Genomic DNA, 25,404 nt, shown 5'->3' with positions numbered 1-25,404 from the left:
TCAGCGTATTCGTCAGAAATGTAGAATGGGTATTGGTTTCGTACTAAGTGAACACCAGTTGATTGCTCTTGTAAGCAGATAAATTCAGTAACTCTTCTTTCACTGTCGCAAATATAATTCCATTCGCTATTAATGTATGCCTGCGCATACCCTGAATTCCTAGTATACCCATCAGCAAATCTTGATCCACCTGTAAATATTATTATAAATACAAATTAATATAGACAAATGGCTTACGATTATTAGCTGCAGTATGTCATTATTAAAACATTTTTTCTGTCAAGAAAACAATATTTTGTTGATTAAAGGTCAGTCATTTTTTACTATAAATTTCGTAGCTGGATGAAGAATATCTTATGTTTACAACAATGGACACATATTAAAGGGAAACTTTAGAGATTCAACTGAGAGTCTGTCAACAGTATTAATATACAATGTTTGCCCCTCGTTTTACCCGGAGGCCTAAATGTCCATGAAAAGAGGTTTCCTCTGAAAAGGATGTTTTCTGTAAAGGTGTTTATCTAAATAGAGTGTCCCAAAGAAGACGTTCTAATGTCAAATGTCTTGGTTATAGGCTGAATATAATATTGGTAAAACATAAATATTTTGGCACACATGGCGTTTCATACTTATAATACCTGAGCTCGAAATTTTTCAGACAAATTCGAAACGTCGACGTGTGGATTAATATAAAAAGATAATATATAACAACTTAGGGAAAGTTAATGTTTGTATATCAAGAATTTGTCCCTGCTTAATAATGTATATTTAAGTACTGTATTTGCTTACTTCCAATGCATGACAGCTTCACAAAACTTGTGCACATTTGTTCAGGCACAATATTGAAAGAGCATTCTTCAAATTTTCTCTCCATTCCTGTGCAATTAATTTCTCGTATGGTTGTTGTTCCGTTGTCACTGTCAATGTCAGTGACATTTAAAACACCATCAAAGTTGAGTTGACTGCAGATTACTTCGCCAACTTCAATGTTAAAATCAACCGAACATACTTTATGCCAAGCAGAGCTTGTAAAGATTTCAAGTGGTCCATCTGATTCAAACTGTCCAGTTAATCTTACGCCATCTGAGGAAATATCATAACCACTATTAAAAGATAAATTAATAATTAAAATACCCACCCAGAATCTTCTCTCCGCCCTTTAATACATTTACAAGATGTAGGCCTAGTACATGTTTCTTTAAAAGAAAACCTCTAAAATTGAGGAGCTGGTGTTATAATAATATATTGTGAAATAAGACTTTTAAGTACACTAAATTGTTTTAAGAAAATACTATTTAATGTATAATAATTGTCATACATTTATTATCATTGACATAATCAGTGCGGGTTAAATTTAGTACAAATGTTAATATACAAAGAAATAGATAGAAATGTTATAAAGAAATTCTAAACTCATCAGATACCTTTTGGCAAACAATATTGCATTGCATATTCTTACCAGTTGAACATCTAATCCCAGATTGTTGGTCAATATCATAGGTAGTATATATCGAACAGGCAGATAATTCTTTCTCATTTCCTTTACATTCGACTTGATAAGAAGGCAGGTCAAAGGCAGTACCATATATTCCACAGCAATCCGAGAACTCAGCAGAAGGAAAGGGAAGCGAACGACAAATGACGTCGGCTTCGCTGATATGTAGATCACTTATTGTTGAAAACTCACCAAAATAATTAAACTCTACACGCCCTTCATTCAGATTATCACCACCAACAAGTCGAATTGTCACTTTAAAAAAGGGGTAAACAAGTTGAGCTTCAAAGTGGTACATGCATGATTTTTTGAAATTACAATTTAATATTAGAAGCTTTCGCTTTTAAACGACCGGCGACCATGAGGAAATTATTTGGACGTGTGTCCGCGATCTCCACCTCGACACAGATTTGACGGTTTCTGTGTTCAGGCGAGGGACCGCCGACACATCGGTTGACCTGGCCTAGGTTGGTCGTAACAAATCGAAGCTCCCTGTTAACTTACAAGGTGAACATACTATCCCGACATCATTTGCATGAGTGCATTGTGGATCTTCTGTTGAATCCGTTGGATTACACGTAGGATGTTCAATACAACCATTAATATTCGACCAAATTGTCCCATTCCCTTCTCCAAAGCTATACACCAAATATTCGTCAACACCTTCATAACCAAGACTCTTACAGACTAATGCAGCATCTGCTTCGGTCCAGCCAACAGAACAAACAGTACCAGAAATATCACCTTTCAGTTCAAGTCGACCTTCTCGTTTTACATTGCCACCAACAAGATTTATAACTTCATTGTTATCTGGAAAATAGATTACAATGTGATTATGACAACTGGTCTAAATAATCTATACATTTTTTCTAAAATGAATGTAAAACTATATTATTTGAAACCCATCCCAGGACAGGTATATTTGCTTGTAATCATAATTGTTGATACTTATTAAACAAATAGCTGAAAAAAAAAATCAATAATATTCGTTAAACTCACAATACAAATATTCTGAGTAGTAGTAGTAGTAGTAGTAGTAGTAGTAAGAGTAATAATATTCTGAAGAAAATATTGAATATGAGCTTGGATCTAGATACCAGGGTGAATCTGGATATGAGTTTGAATCTGGATACCAAGTTGTATCTAGATATGAGATTGAATCTGGATATGAAGTTGTATGAGGATTTGAGGTTGTATCTGGATATGAGGTTGTATCTGGATATGATGTTGTATCTGGATATGATATTGGATCTTGATATGAGGTTGTATCTGGATATAAGGTTGTATCTGGCTTTGAGATTGAATTTGAATACGAGGTTGTATCTAGATATGATGTTGAATGTTGATTTGAGGTTGTATCTGGATATGAGGTTGTATCTGGATATGAGATTGAATCTTGATATGAGGTTGTATCTGGATAAAAGGTCGAATGTGGATATGAAGTTGAAACTGGATATAAGGTTGTATCTGGATACGAGGTTGAATCTGGGTACAAAGTTGGATCGGGATACAAGGTTGAATCTGAAATAAACCGAAGAGCCTTGCATTAGATCACATTTTTCTATAATATTACTCCATTCACTATAATTTAGATGAAGTGTGTAATAACCTTCTTCTTTCTCTTCTTTTCAACTTTGAGACTTACTGAGAAGAAGGATAAGTTAAGATCAACCCAGTATGCAATAGATCGGAAAATACTTGGCATAACAATAATGAACAAGGTACCATGCAAAAGGAAAGATATAATAAACAGAGATCTACTTCAAGCAAAAACATGTGGACAAGCAGGACTATACAGTTTGGCAGACAAGGATAGGGAAAAGGAAAAGAAGCAAACTCAAAGGGAGATGGAGGGATGACATGACATGACATGACATGAGAAAACAACTGGTTCAGAATAGCAAAAGAGAAAAGTAAATGGAGAGATTTGGAGGAGCGATATCCTGTAGTGGACTGTTAAATCATGAAGAAGAAAAGAAGAAGAAGACGCTGTCTAACTTTCACTGAATTATAACAACTAGATGGTACGCTCGCTTCGCTCGCGTACCATCTAGGTCGTGCCCACAGATGGTTCTCGAATACACAGTAATTTCAGGGTAAAAAATCTGGCGATTTTAAATGCACGTACCGCAGGACTATAATACATTGCCGTTTACAGAAACGAATAAGTAGACACAATGATTTATGTAGTCAACCAAAATTAGCACCCTGGGAATTACTTCCGAAAGAGAAACTTACCACAAAATGAGTCCAAATTGTTTATTCATTTTAAGAAACCCAATTAGGGTTAAGGGATGGGAAAGAGGAACAATTTTTAAATATATTCTTTATCCACGTCAGTAACGAAATATTGTTTTCATTTTTTATAGGCCTATAAATAATATACCACTAACGGCCGGTGACTAAATATAGTAAAACATTTGCGATTTAATACTTTGTTAAAACTGTCACTGTCATAGTCGATTGAAATAGTAAAGTACATGTAACGATACACCACTACGACGTTTATATTTTTTGTAATTATTAATTAATGCAAACGTTGAGAAGTAATAAAGTTTATTTGTATATTACGTGTTTATATATCTAACACTACAGTAGAGCCTACCCATAATCACAGTAATAAAGTTTATTGTATATATTTTTTACATCTAACAGTATTCACAGTAAGAAATGTTTGTATATATTTTTTTACATCTAACAGTATTCACAGTAAGAAATGTTCGATTCAAATGACGACCAAAAATGGTTAATAGGTATTTGCAGTACTGTATTGTCAAAGTATTGCAAGTTTATTCTCCAAGGGCTCATAAATTTACCTACTTGTGTTAAACCAAACTGGCAGACTGAGAGATTGGAATGTTCCATTCATCGCAAATCAATACATTTGTAAAAACGTAAATTAAATCTATCAAAATAGTATTTTTTTAAGAAAATCGGCCTGTCTTCAACATTATGATGCTGTACTCGGGCAGTTCAACCGGTTTTCAGCTATCTATATATAAATTTACGTAAGGGCAAAATTCGGTAAATCGCGCGTTATTTCTAGAATGTTTACTCGATGGTATATAAAGTTGGTTAGAATCTCGGTACTGATTTTAACCACCTGATGTAACCCTGTTTACTAATTAAATTTAGTTAGATAATTAGTTAATGACAATTAAAACGAATTTAGGTTCAACCATTTGCCCCAAATAGGGGTGTTTTCCGATCGTGGTATACACTGTCTAATGGATGTCCTCATGAAAAATACCTGTACACAATAATACGAGGATACTTCGCATTTTCCTATCTCCTCCTACGATAATTGTTTTTAATAGCTGAAAACCGGTTGAACAGCTCGAGTACAGTATCATAATGTTGAAGACAGGCCGATTTTCTTTAAAAAATACTATTTTGATAGATTTAATATAAGTTTATACAAATGTATTGATTTGCGATGAATGGAACATTCCAAATTATTTGGTTTAACCATGCTTGCATACCTCCATGATTTAACACAAGTAGGTCAATTTATGGGCCCTTTGAGAATAAACATAAATAGTATTGTAAAGCTATACAATACTGTAAATAGGTATTAACCACTTTTGATAGCCATTTGAATCGCAAATTTCTTATTGTGTGTGTTTGTAGGCCTACTGTTTATTATAATCTATATATAAATTATGGTTAATTCTGACATAGGCGAGCACAATGCAAAAACTTCTCTACAAATCTCCGCCTTGGATACCTACCTTATCTATCCGAGATGTACCGCGAAACGTAGATTTGATAACATTAGTGTGCACGCCGACGCTATTGTTCCATATTTATATCTTAGGAAGATATTATAAAGAGTTTTTTAACAACATTTATGATTTCAACATTGGATTTTCCTCTCAATTTCAATTCTTCCCGGTCAAAGTAATTTCCGGGTTTAAGATAAGTTCACCTTAGTTTCAAATATTTTCTCTCTTTTATACACAAGGGAGCAGTTAAAATAATAGATTTGACCCTAAAGGTGACTGGAAACAGGCACTTTCCATCAATCAATACAGTGTCCCTTTGGAAGACGAAAAAAAAATTGGCCATTAATCATAGCCATTTCAGTTTTTTGTTTATTTTAAAACATACCACACGTGTGTGAAGGTACAGTAGTTAAATAATAGGAATTGTACTGCAAATTAATAAAGATCAAATTAAATATATGCCATAAAGAATCAGAATATATTGTGGGGAATAGTATTATAAAATTACATAGGGAGATTTGATAAGACATTTTTCGAGTGAAATCCCGATAGCTGAGTTTCATTGAGTAAGCTTGCAGGAATAACTGTAGGCTATCTTCCTGTGTCCCGTTAGGACCGAGATGTCTGCCCATGTTGCAAGCCGTAATGTCTTCTTTCTTGGGCCCACTCTGTCACGGCAGTTAGTTTCAAAAGATGATTAAATTAAATAATGTATTAATAATTATTAGGATGGTATTCATTTGAATAAACGCCTCTCCAATAAAACATCACTTTGAATAATAACCCCCCCCCCCCCCCCCACCACCACAACCCAACTATCTAATAAACGTCCATCCACATATTTATAATAACACAATTATACTATTTGTAGTAGAATTCACCGCACTGTTATCTGCAATTTACCAAGCATTTGTTATTCTTTTTTACCACTTTTCATATCTATGAGAGGATTTCATTTGATTATAAATGTTAACATATTATTAGAACTAAAAAATTTAACATATATCCCTCGAATAAGCACCTCCCTCAAATGACCTCCGCCTCCCCAAAGGGCCCTACCAAACAATAAAAACTATACTTTAAAATGTTATTAATCATCTAAAACACTGTGAAACAAAGTAGTTCAGTTTTACGAATGTCAAGCATTTTCAATAATGGTAACCGACAGAAAATGTATAAGGAGAACATTATCATTCCGAGAACCATCGTCTACACTTCCTAGAGGGGGAGCGAGCGAAGCGAGCTCACCCTCTAGTATAAACAAATATACTAATAAACTTTATTACTGTGAGTGTGGGTAGCCCCTACTTTTAGATTATAAACACATAAATAATATAATACTTTATTACTGACAGTTGCTTCTCAACGTTTGTATTAATTAATAATTACAAAAAAATATAAACGTCGTGGTGGTGTATCGTTACATGTACTTTTACTGCTTCAATCGACTATGACAGTGACAATTTTAACAGTTATTAAATCGGAAATGTTTTACTCTATGTAGTGTTATATTATTTATAGGCCTATTAAAAAAAACCAACCCTCAATAATGTTAGATACAAAACACAAATTGGGTTTGTTTAAATGAGTCCAAATCAAACATTTGGACTAATTTTGTGAGAAGTTTCTCTTTTGGAAGTAATTCGCACGGTGCTAATTTTGGTTGACTACATAATACATAAATAAATGTTTTATAGTCATGCGGTACGTAGGCCTAAATTTTGAAATCGCCAGTTTTTTTTACGCTGAAATTACTATGTATTCGAGAACCATTATGTGGGCACGACCTAGATGGTACGCGAGCGAAGCGAGCGTACCATCTAGTTAAAAACAATTATCGTAGGAGGAGATAGGAAAATGCGAAGCGTCCTAGTATTATTGTGTGCGGGTATTTTTCAAGTTGGACATCCATTAGACAGTGTATACCACGATCGGAAAACACCCCTATTTGGGGCAAATCGTTGAACCTAAATTCGTTTTAATCGTCAACAACTAATTATCTAACTCAATTTAATTAGTAAACAGGGTTACATCAGGTGGTTAAAATCAGTACCGAAAGTACGAACCAACTTTATATACCATCGAATAAAAATTCTAGAAATAAACAGCGATTTATCGAATTTTGCCCTTACGTAAATTTATATATAGATTAACGTAGTAGGCTACGTGAGTGAGTGCGGTCGAGTGAAGACGTGTTTGTTCGGTGCTCCCTAGCCCGGTCTATTCATACTATCTCAACACGACACCCCGATGTTTTCCGCTGTACACTAGTATCAATATACTAGGCCTACGACAACCGTTTTTTATACAGCCTTCTCATCGGAAACTACATTTAACGTTATATACAGCTACTGTAAACTACCTGTGTAAGCCGCAATTAAGCGGCGGGATTTTTAAACACCGATTGGAACTGATTTTTTTACTTGTTGGATTAACATAACTCATGGCGACATTCCAGAGCAGCTGTTAAGCGGCAGGCCCACGACATAGGCCTGTCAAACCAAGATAAGTTGCTTTTGTTTGGTTTATTGTAATAACTCAATAGTAAATACCACAAGTTATATCAATTTCACTTTATAAATTTTCGTTACATTAACTTAATCTATAACTTCAGTATAAATATTGCCCTTCAACGGAATTTTCAAGTCACATGACCGGACTTGATCGAAAAACGCCACGTCACATTACCGAAACCAGTTGCTTCTGGTTCTACAATACCTCAACATAGCACGCACTGGCTTACATAACTACACGTCTAATCACACTTAAACTCCTACATCAATATGATTGACATTGATAATTACCGGTTAAGAATAGGACTATATTGGAGAGGAAAACGAAATAAACAAAAGCGCATAAAATGTCATGGTTCTTTAGGTGCAGTCATTAGAACTAGGCCTACACTACGACTATCTGCGTTATGCTTGTTACTTTTTTTGGCCGGCGATATTGAAAGCAATCCAGGTCCAGTTTACACTAGACAAGCTACATTGGATGAACTTACTGGTAAACCCACAACGGAAGACGCAACAACACAAGTTGCGCTGAATGCGGGAGGAAATGAACCTTCAATACAAAATATATTAATACAACTACAAACAATGAACACGAAATTGAATAAGAAAATGGATGACATTTCAGGAGATGTTAAAAGCGTAAAAGAAAAAATTGATACACTAAATAGCAACATGGACTCACTAAACGAAAGAATGACAATAATAGAAGAAGAAAATCAACAACTTAAAACAATGAACTTACAATTAATCAAACATATAGACAAAATTGAAGGTCAAAGCAGACGTAACAACTTAATAGTATATGGAGTGGTAGATAGCGAACATGAGAATTGGGATCAGAGTGAGAAGAAAGTAAAAGAACACTTTACAAATGATCTCGGTATTGGTGGGGAGAATATTGAGATTGAGAGGGCACATAGGCTCAACGCAAGATTTAAACCGAGACCGATCATTGTGAAATTCAAAGATTACAAAACTAAAGAAAATGTTCTAAAAGCAAGTAGAACACAACGTCGAAAAATGAACAAAAATGAAGACCGGGGTGAAAGAAGGAAACAAATTACTATCAGCGAAGATTACACAGCAAGAGTTCGTAAGATCAGAAAAAATTTACAACCAAAAATAGATGAAGCTATTAAAAGCGGAAAACCGTTCAAAATAAGATACGATAAACTCATTATTGATGACGAAACTTTTACATATGATATAGATAATGATAAAGTAGTTAAGTATAGTAGATATAAACCTAGATAGGGGTCCGGCCATGGCCCAAACACATATCAAATAAACAACAAATGTAATAATATTATTGGTACAATTGTTGATAATGACGTAAATGACAATAATAATAATAATAAAGGTGAGAATAATAACGAAAATCATGAAAAAGAAAATATTGACAATACAACTAATAATGGTCAAACTAATGGTATAGATAACGATAACATAAACGCCGACGTTAATAATAGGAATAACAACGTCAATAATAACAATATATATACCAATGTTACAAATAAAAATATAAGTAAAAGTATTTACACGTCCTACTCTTTAAAGACTATTGTGTGGAATATAAATGGTTTAAAAAGTAATTTTAGTGATTGTGAATTTATAAAATTTATTTGTGATTTCGATGTAATATGTTTGGTTGAAACTTGGACAACTTTTAGTGATGACTACTATATTAAGGGATATAATTGTATAAGTAAAATGCAAGAAAAGTTACAACACCGTGGTAGAAATACAGGTGGAATTATGATATATTATAAAACTAATATCAAAGTTAAAGAATTACCTAGCTTATCTAAGTATATTATGTGGTTACGAATCAAAACGGAGAACGATTCTATAATAATGGCTGTAGTTTACAGACCACCACAAAACTCCCCATATGCTAATAATAACAATTTATATGAAATACTTACAAACGAATACGCTGAATATTTATATAAATATAATAATAAAAATCAAATATTCATTGTTGGAGACTTCAATGGTAAAACAGGAGATTTATTGGATTATGTCAACAACGATGTATGCCCAATAGATTGGGATAACGAATTATATATTGAAGATGATGAAGATAATGTAACAATTAGAATTAATGAAGATGACGTCACGAATACTTATGGCATAGATCTTCTCAATGTTTGTAAAGAAACAAATGTAAGAATTGCTAATGGCAGAATTAACCCAATGTATAGTAAAAGCTACACTTTCATAGGACAACAAGGCAAAAGCGTAGTCGATTATATATTGACAAAAGCTGATAACTTCAGGTACATAGCAGATTTGAAAGTAGAAAATAGAATAGAATCTGATCATATGCCAATTACGTTTCAATTAGGCCTACTAACTAAAGATAATATAAAAATAAAAAAATTAAATATTGAAAATTGTCCCAAACAAACTAAATTCAATTCAGTGGGAAAGCCACTTCGCGTTTTGACCGTTAAATCGTGTAAAATCGACTTACTTCCGCATTGACGATTTTGAAGCGCCACCTATCGTTGAAAACTGAAACCACGATTTTTCGTCGCCTAGCAAATAAGTGCTGTTTTATTTTAAGCTCTCATAAATATTTAAGACCCGCCCAACATTACCTATTATGGTTAAAGCATTTCCTAATAAGTATTATTGAATAACCAATCGGTTTCCTTCAAAGAAACCGAAGCTAATACAATACATTCGGCGACTGAAGTCGGGACTCGTGAAATTTATAAATGTGGTACGATTTGACTACTGTTTTGTTGTCCATTTTCTGAATAGTCGGAGGTGCATCCCAACAAATTAAAACAATTATAATCAATTGTTTTATCAAGAATAATATTAGTTTAATCGAGTATGATATATTTCTATCCTGTTCAAAATTTGTTGGTGTATTCTCAGGCCTCGAAAGGTAGGTACATTTTCTAGCTGTGAGCGTGGTTTCGGCAACGCGAGACACGTGTGTCAGTATATAGGCGATAGCGAGACGTGTGTTGTACTGTGTTGATGCTGATCCGATAGTCGTTAAGTTGTACTGATTACGAGTATCATTGGTCCTGGCCGGCCTAGCCTGGTGATCTGATCCCCGCAAAAAAAAAAACTTTTTTTCAATCAGTATTAATATTATTATTTTATTTTTCATTTATTATTTGATTTATTAGGCTCAATAGATGCCTAGCAGGCTACTAGTACTAGTAGTAGGCCTAGATTATATAAATAATAATAGTAAATACTGTAATTTAATTAATAAAATACAGCTTCCATTTGCCTTACTTTTATGTCATCATATAATATTATATTATAATTATATATACAACCAGACATTAACGTTTTTTTAAAATAATGTTTATTATTTTTTCTGACACTTTCAGGACTCAAATCGTTGATGATGCAGAGTTCTTTGTCTTTGTGACTTCAAACTGAGAGTGAAGTGGATAAAAAGATGACACCGGTACCTATCGACATTGTCATACCCAAACTATAATTTAATTATTTAAAACAACATGTTGAATTACAAATATATATGTATGTTGCAGAGGATTTAGATGAATTACAATACATACAAATATTTATGTTGAATGCAAACCTACTACACTATACTCTGTAAATTATGTTATTGTCATGTGGTAGACCTTAAAAATTGAATATTTATTGTATTTTAGGCCTATTTTATATTTTATTAATACTGTATTAGTTTAAAATTACTATTATTATAATTTCTATTATACAGTACTAGTTTGTACATGTTTTTACCCCAAAAAAATGAATAAATAATTTGTTATTCAATCTAATTGCTTGTTTGTTCATCAATAACAAAACAATTGTAAGCAAGTATATAACAGTTCTTGTTAGCCGCTTATTTCAGGTCATATTATTAATATTAGCTAGGCCCGACGCGCCCGATCACAACGTCACTAAGTGACTTTCCGCCCCTGGAACAATCGGTCGCTAATAGGGCTAGGCCTCGGACTCGTATAAAAGCTATTATAATAGTTATGATAAATATTCCTCAACTAAAATGTATACTGTGATAAATAAACAAGTAATAATATACGTTGTATTGGAATGTATTTATTTATATGAATTCTTATACGCGGACAATTATAAACATCGCGTATATCGTTCGATATAAATAAATTCATAAACACGATGACGATGTGTTTACAAAATGGCGGTTTCGCTAGTTTTCGATGGAACAAATAGTGGTACCTTTAGTTTGAATAGTCGGAGCTGCATCCCAACCACCGAATTTTGTATCTTAATATCGTATTCTGTAGATTATTAATTTTTCTAACAGGGATTTTAAATTCAGGACTGTTCAATTTTTCTAAATATTTTATTTTAATGATTTTCTAGGGTACAATTTCGAAAAAAAGACATTGGTTGATTTTGCCGTTAAATTACAGATTATCGTTTTGTTCAAATACATTTAATTTTACATGACAATATATTAAAACCATTTATGAATTTATTTCACATACAATATTTTTCCGATAATCAGCTAAATTTACAAATATTGTGTTTTTCCAACACCCTAAAATTTAGCAATTTTGAACTAAATTAGAAAAGTAGGGCGCCCTCTCCGAGTCGAAATTTGACACGATTTGTCGACTGGCTGTCCCACTGAATTGGTCAGAAACATATACTGAAACATTTAAATTAAGATTACAGCATAATAAAATCGATGAACTTAAAAATGAAATAACTAACTTGATTAATGATAACCTAATTGATGAAGCTGTTTCAACTGTAGGTAGATTGTATGAATATGCATGTAAAGGAATTATCCATAGGAAATCCAACAATAAAACAACTAAAGCTAAAGACACATGGTATGACAATCAATGTCTTGCACTTAAAAACAAAGTTCGAAGAAGTTTAAATAGATTCCGACACAATCGTACACAAACATTGCTTAATGCATACCTGGAAATAAAAAAAGAATATAAAACATTAATAAAAAATAAGAAATACAGCTATATTAAAAGATCACGTACAGAATTGATTAGATCATTAGGAGAAAAAAACTCCAAATCATTCTGGATTAAACTAAAACAAACAAAACCAAATTTTCCAAGTAACATATGTATTAATACATGGCGCACTCACTTCGAATCCTTATTTCATAATAATGAAAATAGAGATAATCAAAATGTAGAAAGTATCATTAATGATGAACCTGCTGTAAATGAAAACGAACCTAACCTAAATAATGACATTACAGTAGATGAGGTAATTCATGCCATTAAATCCCAAAAAACAGGTAAATCACCTGGAATCGATGGATTATTACCAGAACTTTTTATACACTCATCTCAAAATGTAATCAATCTAATAACAAAATCATATAATATAATTTATAATACAGGACAGTTTCCACAGCAATGGGCAACCAGCCTTATTGTCCCAATATTTAAAAAAGGTGACAAAGAACAACCAGAGAATTATAGAGGAATATCACTTATTCCTGTTTTTGCTAAAATTTTCTTACATATTATTAATAAAAGATTACAATTTTGGGCAGAAGATAATAACATTCTACATCAGGAACAAGCCGGTTTTAGAAAGGGGTTCAGAACATCGGATAATGTATTTATTCTTAACACAATCATTAATAAATACCTAGGAAAAAAACGTGGGAAAGTATATGTTGCTTTCATTGATTTTAAACGAGCCTTTGACTCCGTAGGACATCAATATCTTCACATAAAACTAAAAAATTGAGGAGTAAAAGGAAAAATGTTAAACGTTATTAATTCAATGTACAATAAGTTATCAGCACATGTTAAGGTCGACGGCAATATTAGTAATTCTTTCAAATGTCTAATAGGTATACAACAGGGTTCGCCACTCTCGTCCTTTTTATTTAATGTTTTTATTAATGATTTGAGTGAAACATTAAATGAGGAAGGCGACGAGCATAGAATCCAAATAGGAAATCTAAAAATTAATCATTTACTCTATGCAGATGACCTTATGTTATTTGGTGATACCGTTTATGGTCTACAATATTATTTAAACAAGTTATCTACCTATTGTACAAGATGGGATGTAACTGTCAATGTTAACAAGAGTAATATTATGGTGTTTAAGAATGGTGGTAATCTTAACAAATTTGAAAAATGGAATTACAATGGAAATACAGTTGACATTGTCAAATCCTTTAAATATTTAGGAGTTGTTTTCAACTCAAATGGTAATTGGAATAAAGCCAAAGAATACAATTGTCAACAAGCTAATAAGGCTTTGTTCACATTAAAAGGATTGACCCATAGGCGTTTTGGTAACCTCTAAGTTAATATATGGAACCATATATTTGATGTTAAGATTATGCCAATCTTACTTTATGGTAGCGAAATATGGGGTTTAAATGATATATCAGTATTAGAGAAAGTTCATCTAAGATTCTGTAAATACATTCTAGGAATAGGTAATTCTGCACCAAGTGTTGCAGTGAGAGGAGAATGTGGAAGATTCACTATCCAAATTCAAATTATCATTAATATAATTCGTTATTGGCTAAGAGTAATCCAAATGGATAATGACAAATTTATTAAACAATGTTATGATTTTCAATATAGAAAAGCTCAAAGAAATGAGCAATGTTGGGCCAATGACGTAAAACAAATACTATGCATAAATGGATTTGGTAACATATGGTACTCACAACAGGTTAATAATATATATACTTTTATTTCAAATTTTAAACAAAGGCTTACAGACATTGAACGACAGAAATTCTACGAAGATACTAGGCTACACTCTAAGCTCCAATATTACAAGCACATTAAATATAAGTTTGGAATTGAAGAATATCTAACAAAAGTAACAAATTACAAACATAGACAAATTATGACTAAGATACGACTAGGAATTTTAGAATTAGTAATTGAAAAAGGAAGATGGAATTGTATAAATAGAAATGAAAGATTATGCAAATTATGTGCTTTACAATCAATTGAAGATGAATATCATTTCACTTTAGTTTGTCCATTTTATTCAGATATTAGAACTAAATATATGTTTTCCTTTTATACAAACAACCCAACTAAATTAAAATATATTTATCTTATGTCTGGCACAAATACTGATCTTATTGTTAAACTTGGAAAATATTTAATTTTTTCATTTAAACGTAGAACAGAATTTTTAAACGCACTCAACTGATATTTATTTAATATTGTATTACATTGTATATTATTTGGGCCAAAGGCCATATATAATAAATGTTTCTTGGATCTCCAAGAAAGAATGAATGTAGTAAGCAGGGTATATTACAAATAATCCATCAAGGTTTCACAATTATGCTACTTGATGATGATGATGATGTATAGGATCTCTTTTGAAAAAGGTATAGAAATAATACACGAACCATTGCTAGCACTTGACGTTATAGTTGTAAACAGCATAATCAACTTTATAGCGTGACGGTAAGCTGCCATTACACTTCTGTGGAGAAACAAGTAACTTTATCGTAATATGTAGCTATTCAGAATAAGTTTATTTTAGAATAATATGAATTTTGCGCTTGGATATTATAAGACAATGGCCGTCCATCAAACATATAACATGTATTAAAATTACGTAATACACCATACTAGTGACTAGATGACTTGCGATAGTCAGTTAAGCTTATCAAATGACATTACTCCCTCTGAATTCAATCAATCAATCAATCAATAATTTTTATTTCTCAAATAAAAACACAAAAAAACAGTTAACATTTTCTAAAAATAATAGATAATAAATGAGAAAAATTCAATTCTCAGCACACACAGAAAATAAAACCTGAATTCCGGTCTTGACACACCGCAAACAAAAATGCTATTGTAAACATTATTTCATAAGTTGTGATATAATGCAGTGAAGTGTTAATTTCCTTAATTTTGAACGTATGCATGTACACAGTAATCAATTTCTGATTAATAATTATTACAAGCATTATTGGTTGTTAATCGGTTAGGAACCGAATTAAGAAGAGATTTTGATAAATTACAACAAACCAAAATAAATTACCATAGGCCTATAATAAAGACACAGAATCAGTTTTATCAACCCAATAACCTCATATCGCCATTTTATAAGTTGGTGTTATCTGGTTTTTTTTCTTGTCGTTTATTTATGGCAATAATAGTGAATGAATGAATAACCATTCAGACTTGTGTATTAGATCACCAAACAGAGTGGACGTTGTTTATCTCAGCTCCCTAGGCCATTGTTTGCCTATTGTATCAGCATTGTATGCACAAAGAATGGCTTCCTGTGTACCTCAAACAAGCCAAGTGGACCCAAATATGGGCCTAGGTTCCATATCTAATGGGATCTCATCGCAGGATAATTCTACCAGTACTTCAAAAACTAAGGTAACTTCTACGATTATTGAATGTGTGGAGGGCTGTTTTAATGATCATCGTGAAGTGAATCAAATGATCGATTGCACACTATGTAAGGAGATGTTTCACAGGGAATGCGTTGGAATTAAATCAAAGAAGCCATCTGCTTGGATATGTAAAACATGTAAATCTCTGCCATCTTTAGTCAAGAACCTTACTAAGATAGTTGAAGTGCAAGAAGATCAAATTAGAAATATTCTGGTCAAAGTAAATTCCCTACAAGATGTCATCAAAGTAATGGAGGCTAAACATGTTGATGACCAACAAGTACAATACCCCACAATGGAAGCCAAGGGCAATAATGCAGAGCCTATGTCTCAACCAGTTATCCAACACTTATTAATTGGAGACTCGATGATTCGTGACGTTCGTGAACAAGGTTTAGACAACACTATAAATATTATGTGTATACGTGGTGGCAAAGTTAAGGGTATTCGTAATCAGTTGGAATCTGTCGCTGTAGAGAACCTCTCATCTATTATTATACATGTTGGAACAAATGACTGCACTGAAGACGACAATGTTGTATTAGGATTAACTGAATATGACGATCTCATTACTAAACTAAATGTAGCCGCACCCTCTGTAACTAAAGTGCTCTCAACAGTATGCCCTCGTACTGATGACAACGCGCATCAAGAAAGAGTTGACAAGTTTAATACTGGGCTTAAACATATTGCGAATCAACATGCTTGCACACTAATCGATAACGATGAAACCTTCAAACTAAAGAATAATGATGCTGACAGGTCTACTCTAGACAAAAGAGGTCTTCACCTTACCAAAGTAGGTACAAGTAGATTGCTAAGTAACATTAATAAAGCACACACCATACTCAAACCACGCCAAGACTTGTATAATTCTAGTGACAACCCTACTGAGCATCGTTCAGGTAAAGAGACTCGCTTTCCTTCAAAAACTAAGAGACAACGGCGGATTAAACATCATCGGCGATCTCGCCCAAACCAGCAATACAGTGAAGATTATGGCTCTCAATATCCATACAAGCAGCATTATAATGAGGAAGTTAATAGCTACTATAATCAGCAATTCAGACAACAGCAATACAATGTTGAGGATTCCAGGGACAGTTGGAATACATATCATACTGGTAATTTCGCCAGGCCCATTGAACATGGCTGTGATTTTTGTGGACTTTCGAACCATATAACTGATGAATGTAGACACTCTGAACCAGTACAATGTCATACCTGTCATGAATTTGGTCATAAATCCTTCATACCTGGACGACGACCTTATTTATGCCGCCAGATGAGCATTCAGCGTCAAGTACGGACATAGGATTATGCCGGCAATATCAAAGACAACAACAGGTGGCATACTAATGCTAAACAAAAACGGATTAGGCGTGGTAACCGTAAAAATATTAACACTAATACTAACTCTAACATTGGCATAAGTATTGCATTCAATAATGTTAACAGAATCAAAAACAAATTATATGAAATTAAGAATTTTTTAATTAATTGTAAAATTGACATATTTGGTATTGCCGAAACTTTTCTTAAATCAAATGAGTCTATAAGGATAAATGGTTTTAAATGGTATGGTAAAAATAGAGTAGGAAAAGGGGGAGGAGGTATTGGCCTACTTGTCTCAGATAAAGTAACTGTTTTAGATGATAATCTTTATGATTCGTTTTGTGATGACATTGAGAGATGTTGGATTTTTGTTAAAATTTGTGATAAATTGCTTAATATTGCTGTGGTATATTTTCCAGTAGAGGGGTCTAATCCTGACCTTGCTGATGAACTATATAACCAACTACTCTCTGAAATAATTCAAATTGAAAATGAAGTTGAAAATTGTGACCCACTTATCTTAATTGTAGGCGATTTTAATGGCAGAATAGGTAATAATGTAAGTAATGGTGATCCCATAATTAATTCTAATGGGGAGCGTTTGATAAATTTTAGTATTGACACAGGGCTAAATATTCTAAACTGCTCACAAAAATGTTTTGGAAAGATAACTTGGTTTAGACACCCACACTCAAGCTGCATTGATTATGTGCTTTCCTCGTGTAGTGTCGATAAATTTATACATAAAATGGTCATCGATGAGGAAAGAAACTACCACATGGGTAGTGACCATAATGTGCTACTAGCCTATCTTAAATTTGAATATAATACTAATGTAAAAAATTCGAATGATAATAAACGACAAGTTTGGAATATTAAAAGCGATCAAGACTGGTCTGCTTACAAAAATTCAATTATTGATAAATTTGACAACATTTGGTTTAATAATAACCTTGAGGATATTAGTGATATAAATTATGGTTGGGAAAAATGGAAAGATACTCTTATTTCAGTTACTAATAATACAATTGGCTTTAAGGATGTTAAAAGCAAAAGTAAACAATGGTGGGATAAGACAATAGACACTGCCATTCAAGAACGTAAACGTGCTTGTAAGGAGCATCGTGCATGGTCTAAACATAATAGGGCAGATCTTGATAAGGGGGATGCTTTATGGAAGGATTATAAAATGAAAAAAACTCAAGCGAAAAATGTAATAAAAAATAAAATGATGCAATTGAAAGTTGACAAAAGTGTTGCCATAGCGAAAGCAGGTGGTCAGAGTTCTAAAGACTTTTGGAACGAATTAAGGGGGCCTAAGAAGGTAATTGTTCCTTCTAACCTAAAAATTCCCGACTCTACACAAGTTACCTCAGACAAACAGGTTATGGCTAACTTGATTAAAATTTATTGGAGTAACTTGGGTAATCAAACTGGTGTCAATACTTATAATGATATAGTTATCAATAGTCATGTTTCTGATATTAGGGAAAATTATATAAATTATGTTAATGATGATCCACAAAAAGTACTGGATGATATAAGAATTTCATTTGAAGATGTTAAAAGTTCAATACTTCGTTCTAAAAACAATAAAGCACCTGGTGTTGATGGCATCACTAACGAATTGTTAAAGAACGGAGGTGACTGCCTTATTAGGTCACTTACATATCTTTTTAACTATTTTGTTAAATCAGAGAAAATTCCCACCGAGTGGAATAAAGGGATCATTATACCTATCCATAAAAAAGGTAGCAAGAACGATTTAAATAACTATAGAGGTATCACATTATCATCATGTGTTGCTAAAATTTTCAATCGTATTATTTGTGATCGTATCTCAGAATTTCTTGAGAGTAATAGTATTCTTACGGAAATCCAGGGAGGCTTTAGGAAAAATCATAGATGTGAGGACCACATATTTACACTTAAAAGCATATTGGCTACGCGAAATGCGGAAAATAAGTTAACATACTTAGCCTTCCTGGATTTCCGTAAGGCTTTTGACACGGTTTGGCGTAATGGCCTTTTGTCAATAGCATGGAATACTGGTATCCGTGGTAAAGTCTGGAAAATTATTGATAAACTTTATACAAACGTCAAATGTAATGTTAAGTTTGGTGATATTGTAACTGATTATTTTGATGTCGATGAAGGGGTTAAGCAAGGCTGCGTATTATCACCGACCTTATTCTGTATTTTTATAAATGAACTCTCCAAAATGTTATATAATGAAAATGTCGGATGTCATACTTTAGGCACAAAAATTAGCTGTCTTTTTTGGGCTGACGACGTTGTCTTGATTGCTAAAGATGAAAATGATCTGGAGAAAATGTTATCTATCGCTGGAATTTTCTCCAAAAAATGGAAACTTAACTTTAATTATGACAAATCAAATGTTGTGGTTGTTGGTAAACGTACTAATAAAACTAAACAATGGCCTCTTGTAAACCACTTCATCAAAGAAGTAGATTGTTACAAATACTTGGGAGTGAATATTTCAAGAAACTTCTCCGAAAGTATACATGTTAATGATGTAGTTAGAAAAGGAAATAGATTAATTGGATATATCAAGTCCATTTTTAATGAGCAAGAAGATTTTAATAGGATTTATTTTGGTAATATCTTGTGGAAAACTATAGCACTACCTTCAATTAACTATGCATGTGCAATATCAGCTTATAGTGCCAGTGATTACAAAAAAATCGAAAACATTCAGCTACAAATGGCTAAAACACTACTAAAAGCACCGAGGAACACGCCATCATTGGCTCTGTTGGGTGACTTAGGATGGGATAGCATTGAAAATACCCATAATGAAATAAAAATTAAATATTTTGACAGGCTTATCAACTTAGAAGCCCATCGTTGGCCAAAGCTGCTGTTGCATGCATTATTTACCTTGCATGACAATAATGTTAATATAAAATGGCGATGGTTAAACTCAATTAAAAGTATTCTGAATAATACTGGATTTAATCATGTATTTTCAAATAACATACCTATAGATTCAGCATGGTTTAAATCTTTTAAGTGTGTTAATCGTCAAATGTATGAATTGGATTGGTTTAATAAAAGCTGTACCAAACCATCATTATCACTTTATGTTAAATTAAAAAAAATGCCTGAGTTAGAAAATTATCTTACTGTTAAAACTGATTTTCATGGTGCTCAATTGAAATTTAAGGCAAGGTCAAATACTCTTCAACTTGAAAGTAGATTAAGTAAATGGGATATGAATAATACTGGTAATTGTATGTTATGTAAGGATGAACCTGAAGATTTATATCATTTTATGTTAAATTGTAAAGTACTACAAGAAGTGCGAATTTCAGAATTTGAATGCTTGGAACAAAACCTTAATGATTCTGGTCTTTCAGATCTATGGAATTCACTCCAGTTAAATAATTCAGAGGTTATCTTAATGATTATACTTGGTGGTGATTGTTCTGTTCTCATTCCAACAATGTCGATTAATATGGTAAACAAAGCCCATGACATTCTTGATAAATTCTGCAAATCATATCTTAAGAAAGCATGGGCCTTTAGACAACGTATAAAGTCTAACACTATCGAATGATTTTTTTTAATTTTTTTATTGTATGTAAGTTGGTTTAGTTATCTTAATTCTGTTTACAGTCATCAAATAATTCACCACAGCTGAAATAATTTAATCTATGCTTTCCTGTTTATTGATGTCCCTAATTTGGGTTCCTATTGTTCCTTATTATTTTTGCTGGTAGACACTGTGTATCAAGAATGTGTATATCTTAACATAGATTCTAAGTACTGTATATTCCTTTGTTCATATACTAATTGATATGCTAATTTAGTGTCCAAGCTTATGTATGTGGGTTGCATTTAATTGGTTTTAGTATTACAGTTTATTTTTAATTTGGTTTTATCGAACTTCCGTTTTATCTGAGTATTATCTGTTTTAATCTAGTTTATCTTTATTTTTATACTCATATTTTTTATATTGTATGTTTAATTGTTTTAAGGATGCACCATTATTATGTGTGCCGCTGTTCAAAAAGCGTTTTCCAAATAAATAATTATTATTATTATTGCTTCATGCTATAACTTAAAGTGGAGCTACACTCAGACTTTCTCAGCTTATATTATGTTTAAGTATGTTTAATTGAAAGTGATTGCATAAAAAAAACCAGGAAAAATACGGAAATATTTTCCAAAAACTCATTTCTAAAAAATCGGTCAGAAAATAGTGTTTTTTAACAAATTACAGTTTTTCAGTAACTTAGGGGTTATTAGTTTACAATACGTCGTGAAACGCGTTACACTTAGCGACTGACGCGTTTTAGTCGCTGGTCAACGCATTGTGGAAATGTCTTCCCTTTGGTAAATTATGTGTCGAAAAATGGGGAATAAATTTTATACACACAATTAATACGATTTGTTTAGGCCTAAGTAATATTTCCGATAAGAATGTCAGTATAATTTACATGTAACCTCATGATTTTCACTGTACAACAACAGCATAATAATCTTATCAGATTGCTTTTAACTTTAAGCTAGGGCTAGGCCTAGCTAAGCCGTCTGCTCAGCCTAGCTAGCCTTGAATTTTTGTCAAGAGGCCTATGTATTCATAGGCATGGTCGTTTCGCCCAATTTATCGTTCCTGGGTTTTCTCGCATATTAAGAATTGTGAAACACAAAATCCTATACAGAACAAGAGTAGTAAAGAATAGTAAAGCGATGTGCAAGCTTAGACCTGACTGAAAAGCAACTATTCAGGCACCCTATCATGGCCCATGGGTAGGCCAAGGTCGGGTGAAAGCAAAACAAACTTCACTGCTGTCAGCCTAGCCTAGCTAGAGGCCAAGCCACTAAGCAGCATCGGTACATACCTACACTCTAGTAGGCCTAGGCCTAGCTTTATTGAATATATAGCCACATCTTTCTCAAATCTCGTTAAATTTGACATTTTAGTAATAGTCTCATAATCACATTATTACACTGTGAAACATAATAGGGTCACATTCAGAATGTTTTAATATACTTTTCGCCCGTCAAAAATAACATCGCGACAAAATAACAGATTGCCAGCTTCAGTAGTGTGATTGTGAAAAATGTCACGTGATCGTACTCCCTAGCAAAATAAAAAACCCAATTGGACCCGAACGGGGGAAAGTGTCTATTTGCGCAAAATTGCGCAATGTATACGTGATAAAAATACCAGAAATAGAAAGATCTGGAAAAATTACATAAATTTACATTTTACATTTTTTTTTTGGTGAAGAAATGAATTTTTTAGGATTATTCAAATATACCCCCCTTTTGCATGTAAAAGAATAGGAAATTACAAGGTATCCCCCCAAAATGCAAAAAGGCGTGATTTTCAAGAAAATCGTACTCATTGAAAAAAATTTCAAAAAAATATGAAGTATAAGGGATGATATTTTTAAATAATAGTTGAAATGTATGAAAAATAGTAATTTTCTGGGTGGAGATAATGACTCGGGTAAAAAGGTTTTAGAAGGAAGTCTTGGCTTGGACGTTTTCGGTCGGTTACCATTATTGAAATGCTTGATGTTGCAATGTTTCACAGTGTCTTAGATTAATAACAATTTAACGTATAGTTTATTCAAATAAATACCATCCACTTAGTATAATTAATACATTATTTAGTTTAAACATCTTTTGAAACTAACTTCAGCGACACAGTGGGGCGATTTGTCCTAAGAAGGGAGACGTTTCAGAGGGTCCTAACGGGACACAGGTAGCGCATAGTTATAGGCCTACAGTCCTGCCAGCTTACTCAACAGTGGGTTTCACTCGATTTCAAACAAAAAGTCTTATCATCAGTTCTCCCGATTTAATTTGTTTTTGTATTTTTTATATTATTCTCCACAATATAGTCCGATGCTTTATGAATATATTTAATTTGATCTTTATTAATTTGCAGTATAATTTTTATTTTGCTAACTAATGTACTTTCAAACGCGGTCCGAAAATAAACAAACAACTATAATGGCTATCGCCACCAACGGCCAACTTAGTTGAACACGTGAAGTTGCAAGGTGATGACTCACCGTGAACCCGGAACTAACTTTACCGCCGATGAAACCCTACATTTCGTTTTTAAATCGTCCATGATATCTTCCTAATAAAGAAATATTGAACACTATTGTAATAGGTTTCGCGGTAAATATTTCATTAAGTAATTATCGAGTGACTCATAATGGAGTATAAATTGTATGTGCATACTTTTGGATTTAATAGACTTATCTTGTAGGCCTACAATATGAGTTATGCCTATGGGACAATAGAAGGGAAGATATTATGTGAGATTGTGTATAGGCCTACATTGTTAAACATCATACATGCTTATATAATGTACTGTACATGCTTTTTACCCATGGTTATTCAGCATATTATAATAACGACGTAAAATACAGTTAAATTTCCGCAGTTAATATGGTCTGCTTTTGGGATTCATTGCTGCAATTTATTAAGAAATGTGATTACGGCTTACTTACTTATTTTTTTGCATCATGTTTAGACCGAATGTTTATTAACAATTTGGTAATTTTTATTTAAGGGGGTTTCTTTCGAAATGAGGTGAACACAAACGTGACGTGTTTCACGATTGAAAAGCGCGACTGTTTTAGTTACTTTCAACATTCATAACATGTGCACGTGTGCCTGAAATGTTTTAAAGCCAATTTGAATTAAAAAAAAAATACCCTCCCTCAAACCATGACCCACCTATAATAATCTGATTGTTAAGTCCAAGCCCGTAGGGTTTTACATGGTTGGTTTGTCATGAGGAGTCATGCATTTTTACTGCTGAAATCTAGTTTGAAAAGAGGGAAAGGCAAATCCTCAAACCACACACACAGCACCTCTCTCCATAGGATTATTATCTGGAGTACCACGGCACTGACTTTGTACCAATGCTACATGCTGTAAGTTTCTCCTCAATCTACAGGTGTTCTACTGCTTTCCAAGACTTCAAAAAAACTAAGCAACATTTTTGGAAACATTTTTTTGTAGAAAGAAAATAAGGGGGAATATTGAAATGAAAGATAATTACCTGCAGTTACTTCCTCGAGTTAGTGGCGTACTAGGCCTACATATTCCATTCGAAAATAAAAGTATAAAAATACAATAAATATTCTTTGAAAGACCACTAAGATTTTGAAACGAAAGTAGTATTTCAATATCCAATGACGATGCACGTCTCCTGAACTATAATATACAAAAACAAAATACCAGTTTCCTTTGTAAACAATACTGTATGTTTATTTAAGGTTATTGCATGGGCTAGTGGTTGTGATGAATAATGAGGCTTAGCATTGACTATTTTCTTTTTGAAACAGGTATTATTATGAAATGTATCGAAGAATTGTTATACCATGGAGAATTTCTTTTATGCAAAGGTACTGAACACACGTAAGTCGGAAACTCACGCATGCTCATGTAGTTAAGGATTAGATGATTATATCAAATTCAAATTCAAATATTCTTTATTCATCCTCTATCATGAAAATATACAACAACAATATATGAGAACATAAAAAAGGTGAAAAGGAAACACATAAAAACTCAAAAGAGCTTGATTAGTTGTGTCCCCCTATGTCCCTAACTAGCCTAAAAAACTAAAACATAAATAATAAAAAAGCTAAATCCTGCAACAAGTATAATTTTTAAAATTATTTGTAAAATGATAATAAATGGTCTTTAAACAATGATTTAAATATATATATTGATTTGGTACTTTGTAGTTCGTAATTCAAGTCATTCCACAATTTGGGTCCCACACATGACACAGTAAAACTAGTAGAAGTACGATTACGTTTTCTGAGTCTCATTTTGTCTTTAGATCTTGTATTATAATTATGGTAAGAACCATTTTTAATAAAGAGCGATGAAAAACGCACGTCCTGATTAGTAGTAACATTATACATGAAAAGCCCAATTTGGTACTTATTGATATCCGTA

General features: G+C 32.8%; 1 protein-coding gene across 1 annotated transcript; it reads right to left on the bottom strand.

Moving 5' to 3' along the window:
• Positions 1-555: 555 nt before the first annotated feature.
• Positions 556-1,793, bottom strand: LOC140043967 (neurotrypsin-like). The gene is made up of 3 exons (XM_072088452.1): positions 1,460-1,793; positions 790-1,083; positions 556-575 (listed from the first exon to the last, which is right to left on the bottom strand). Exons 1-3 carry the CDS (start codon positions 1,791-1,793, stop codon positions 556-558), a joined length of 648 nt encoding a protein of 215 aa, XP_071944553.1.
• Positions 1,794-25,404: the final 23,611 nt, after the last annotated feature.

The sequence above is a fragment of the Antedon mediterranea genome, chromosome 3 (genome assembly GCF_964355755.1).
Source record: "Antedon mediterranea chromosome 3, ecAntMedi1.1, whole genome shotgun sequence".
Lineage (NCBI taxonomy): Eukaryota > Metazoa > Echinodermata > Crinoidea > Comatulida > Antedonidae > Antedon > Antedon mediterranea.
This window is presented reverse-complemented; position numbering and strand designations above follow the sequence as displayed.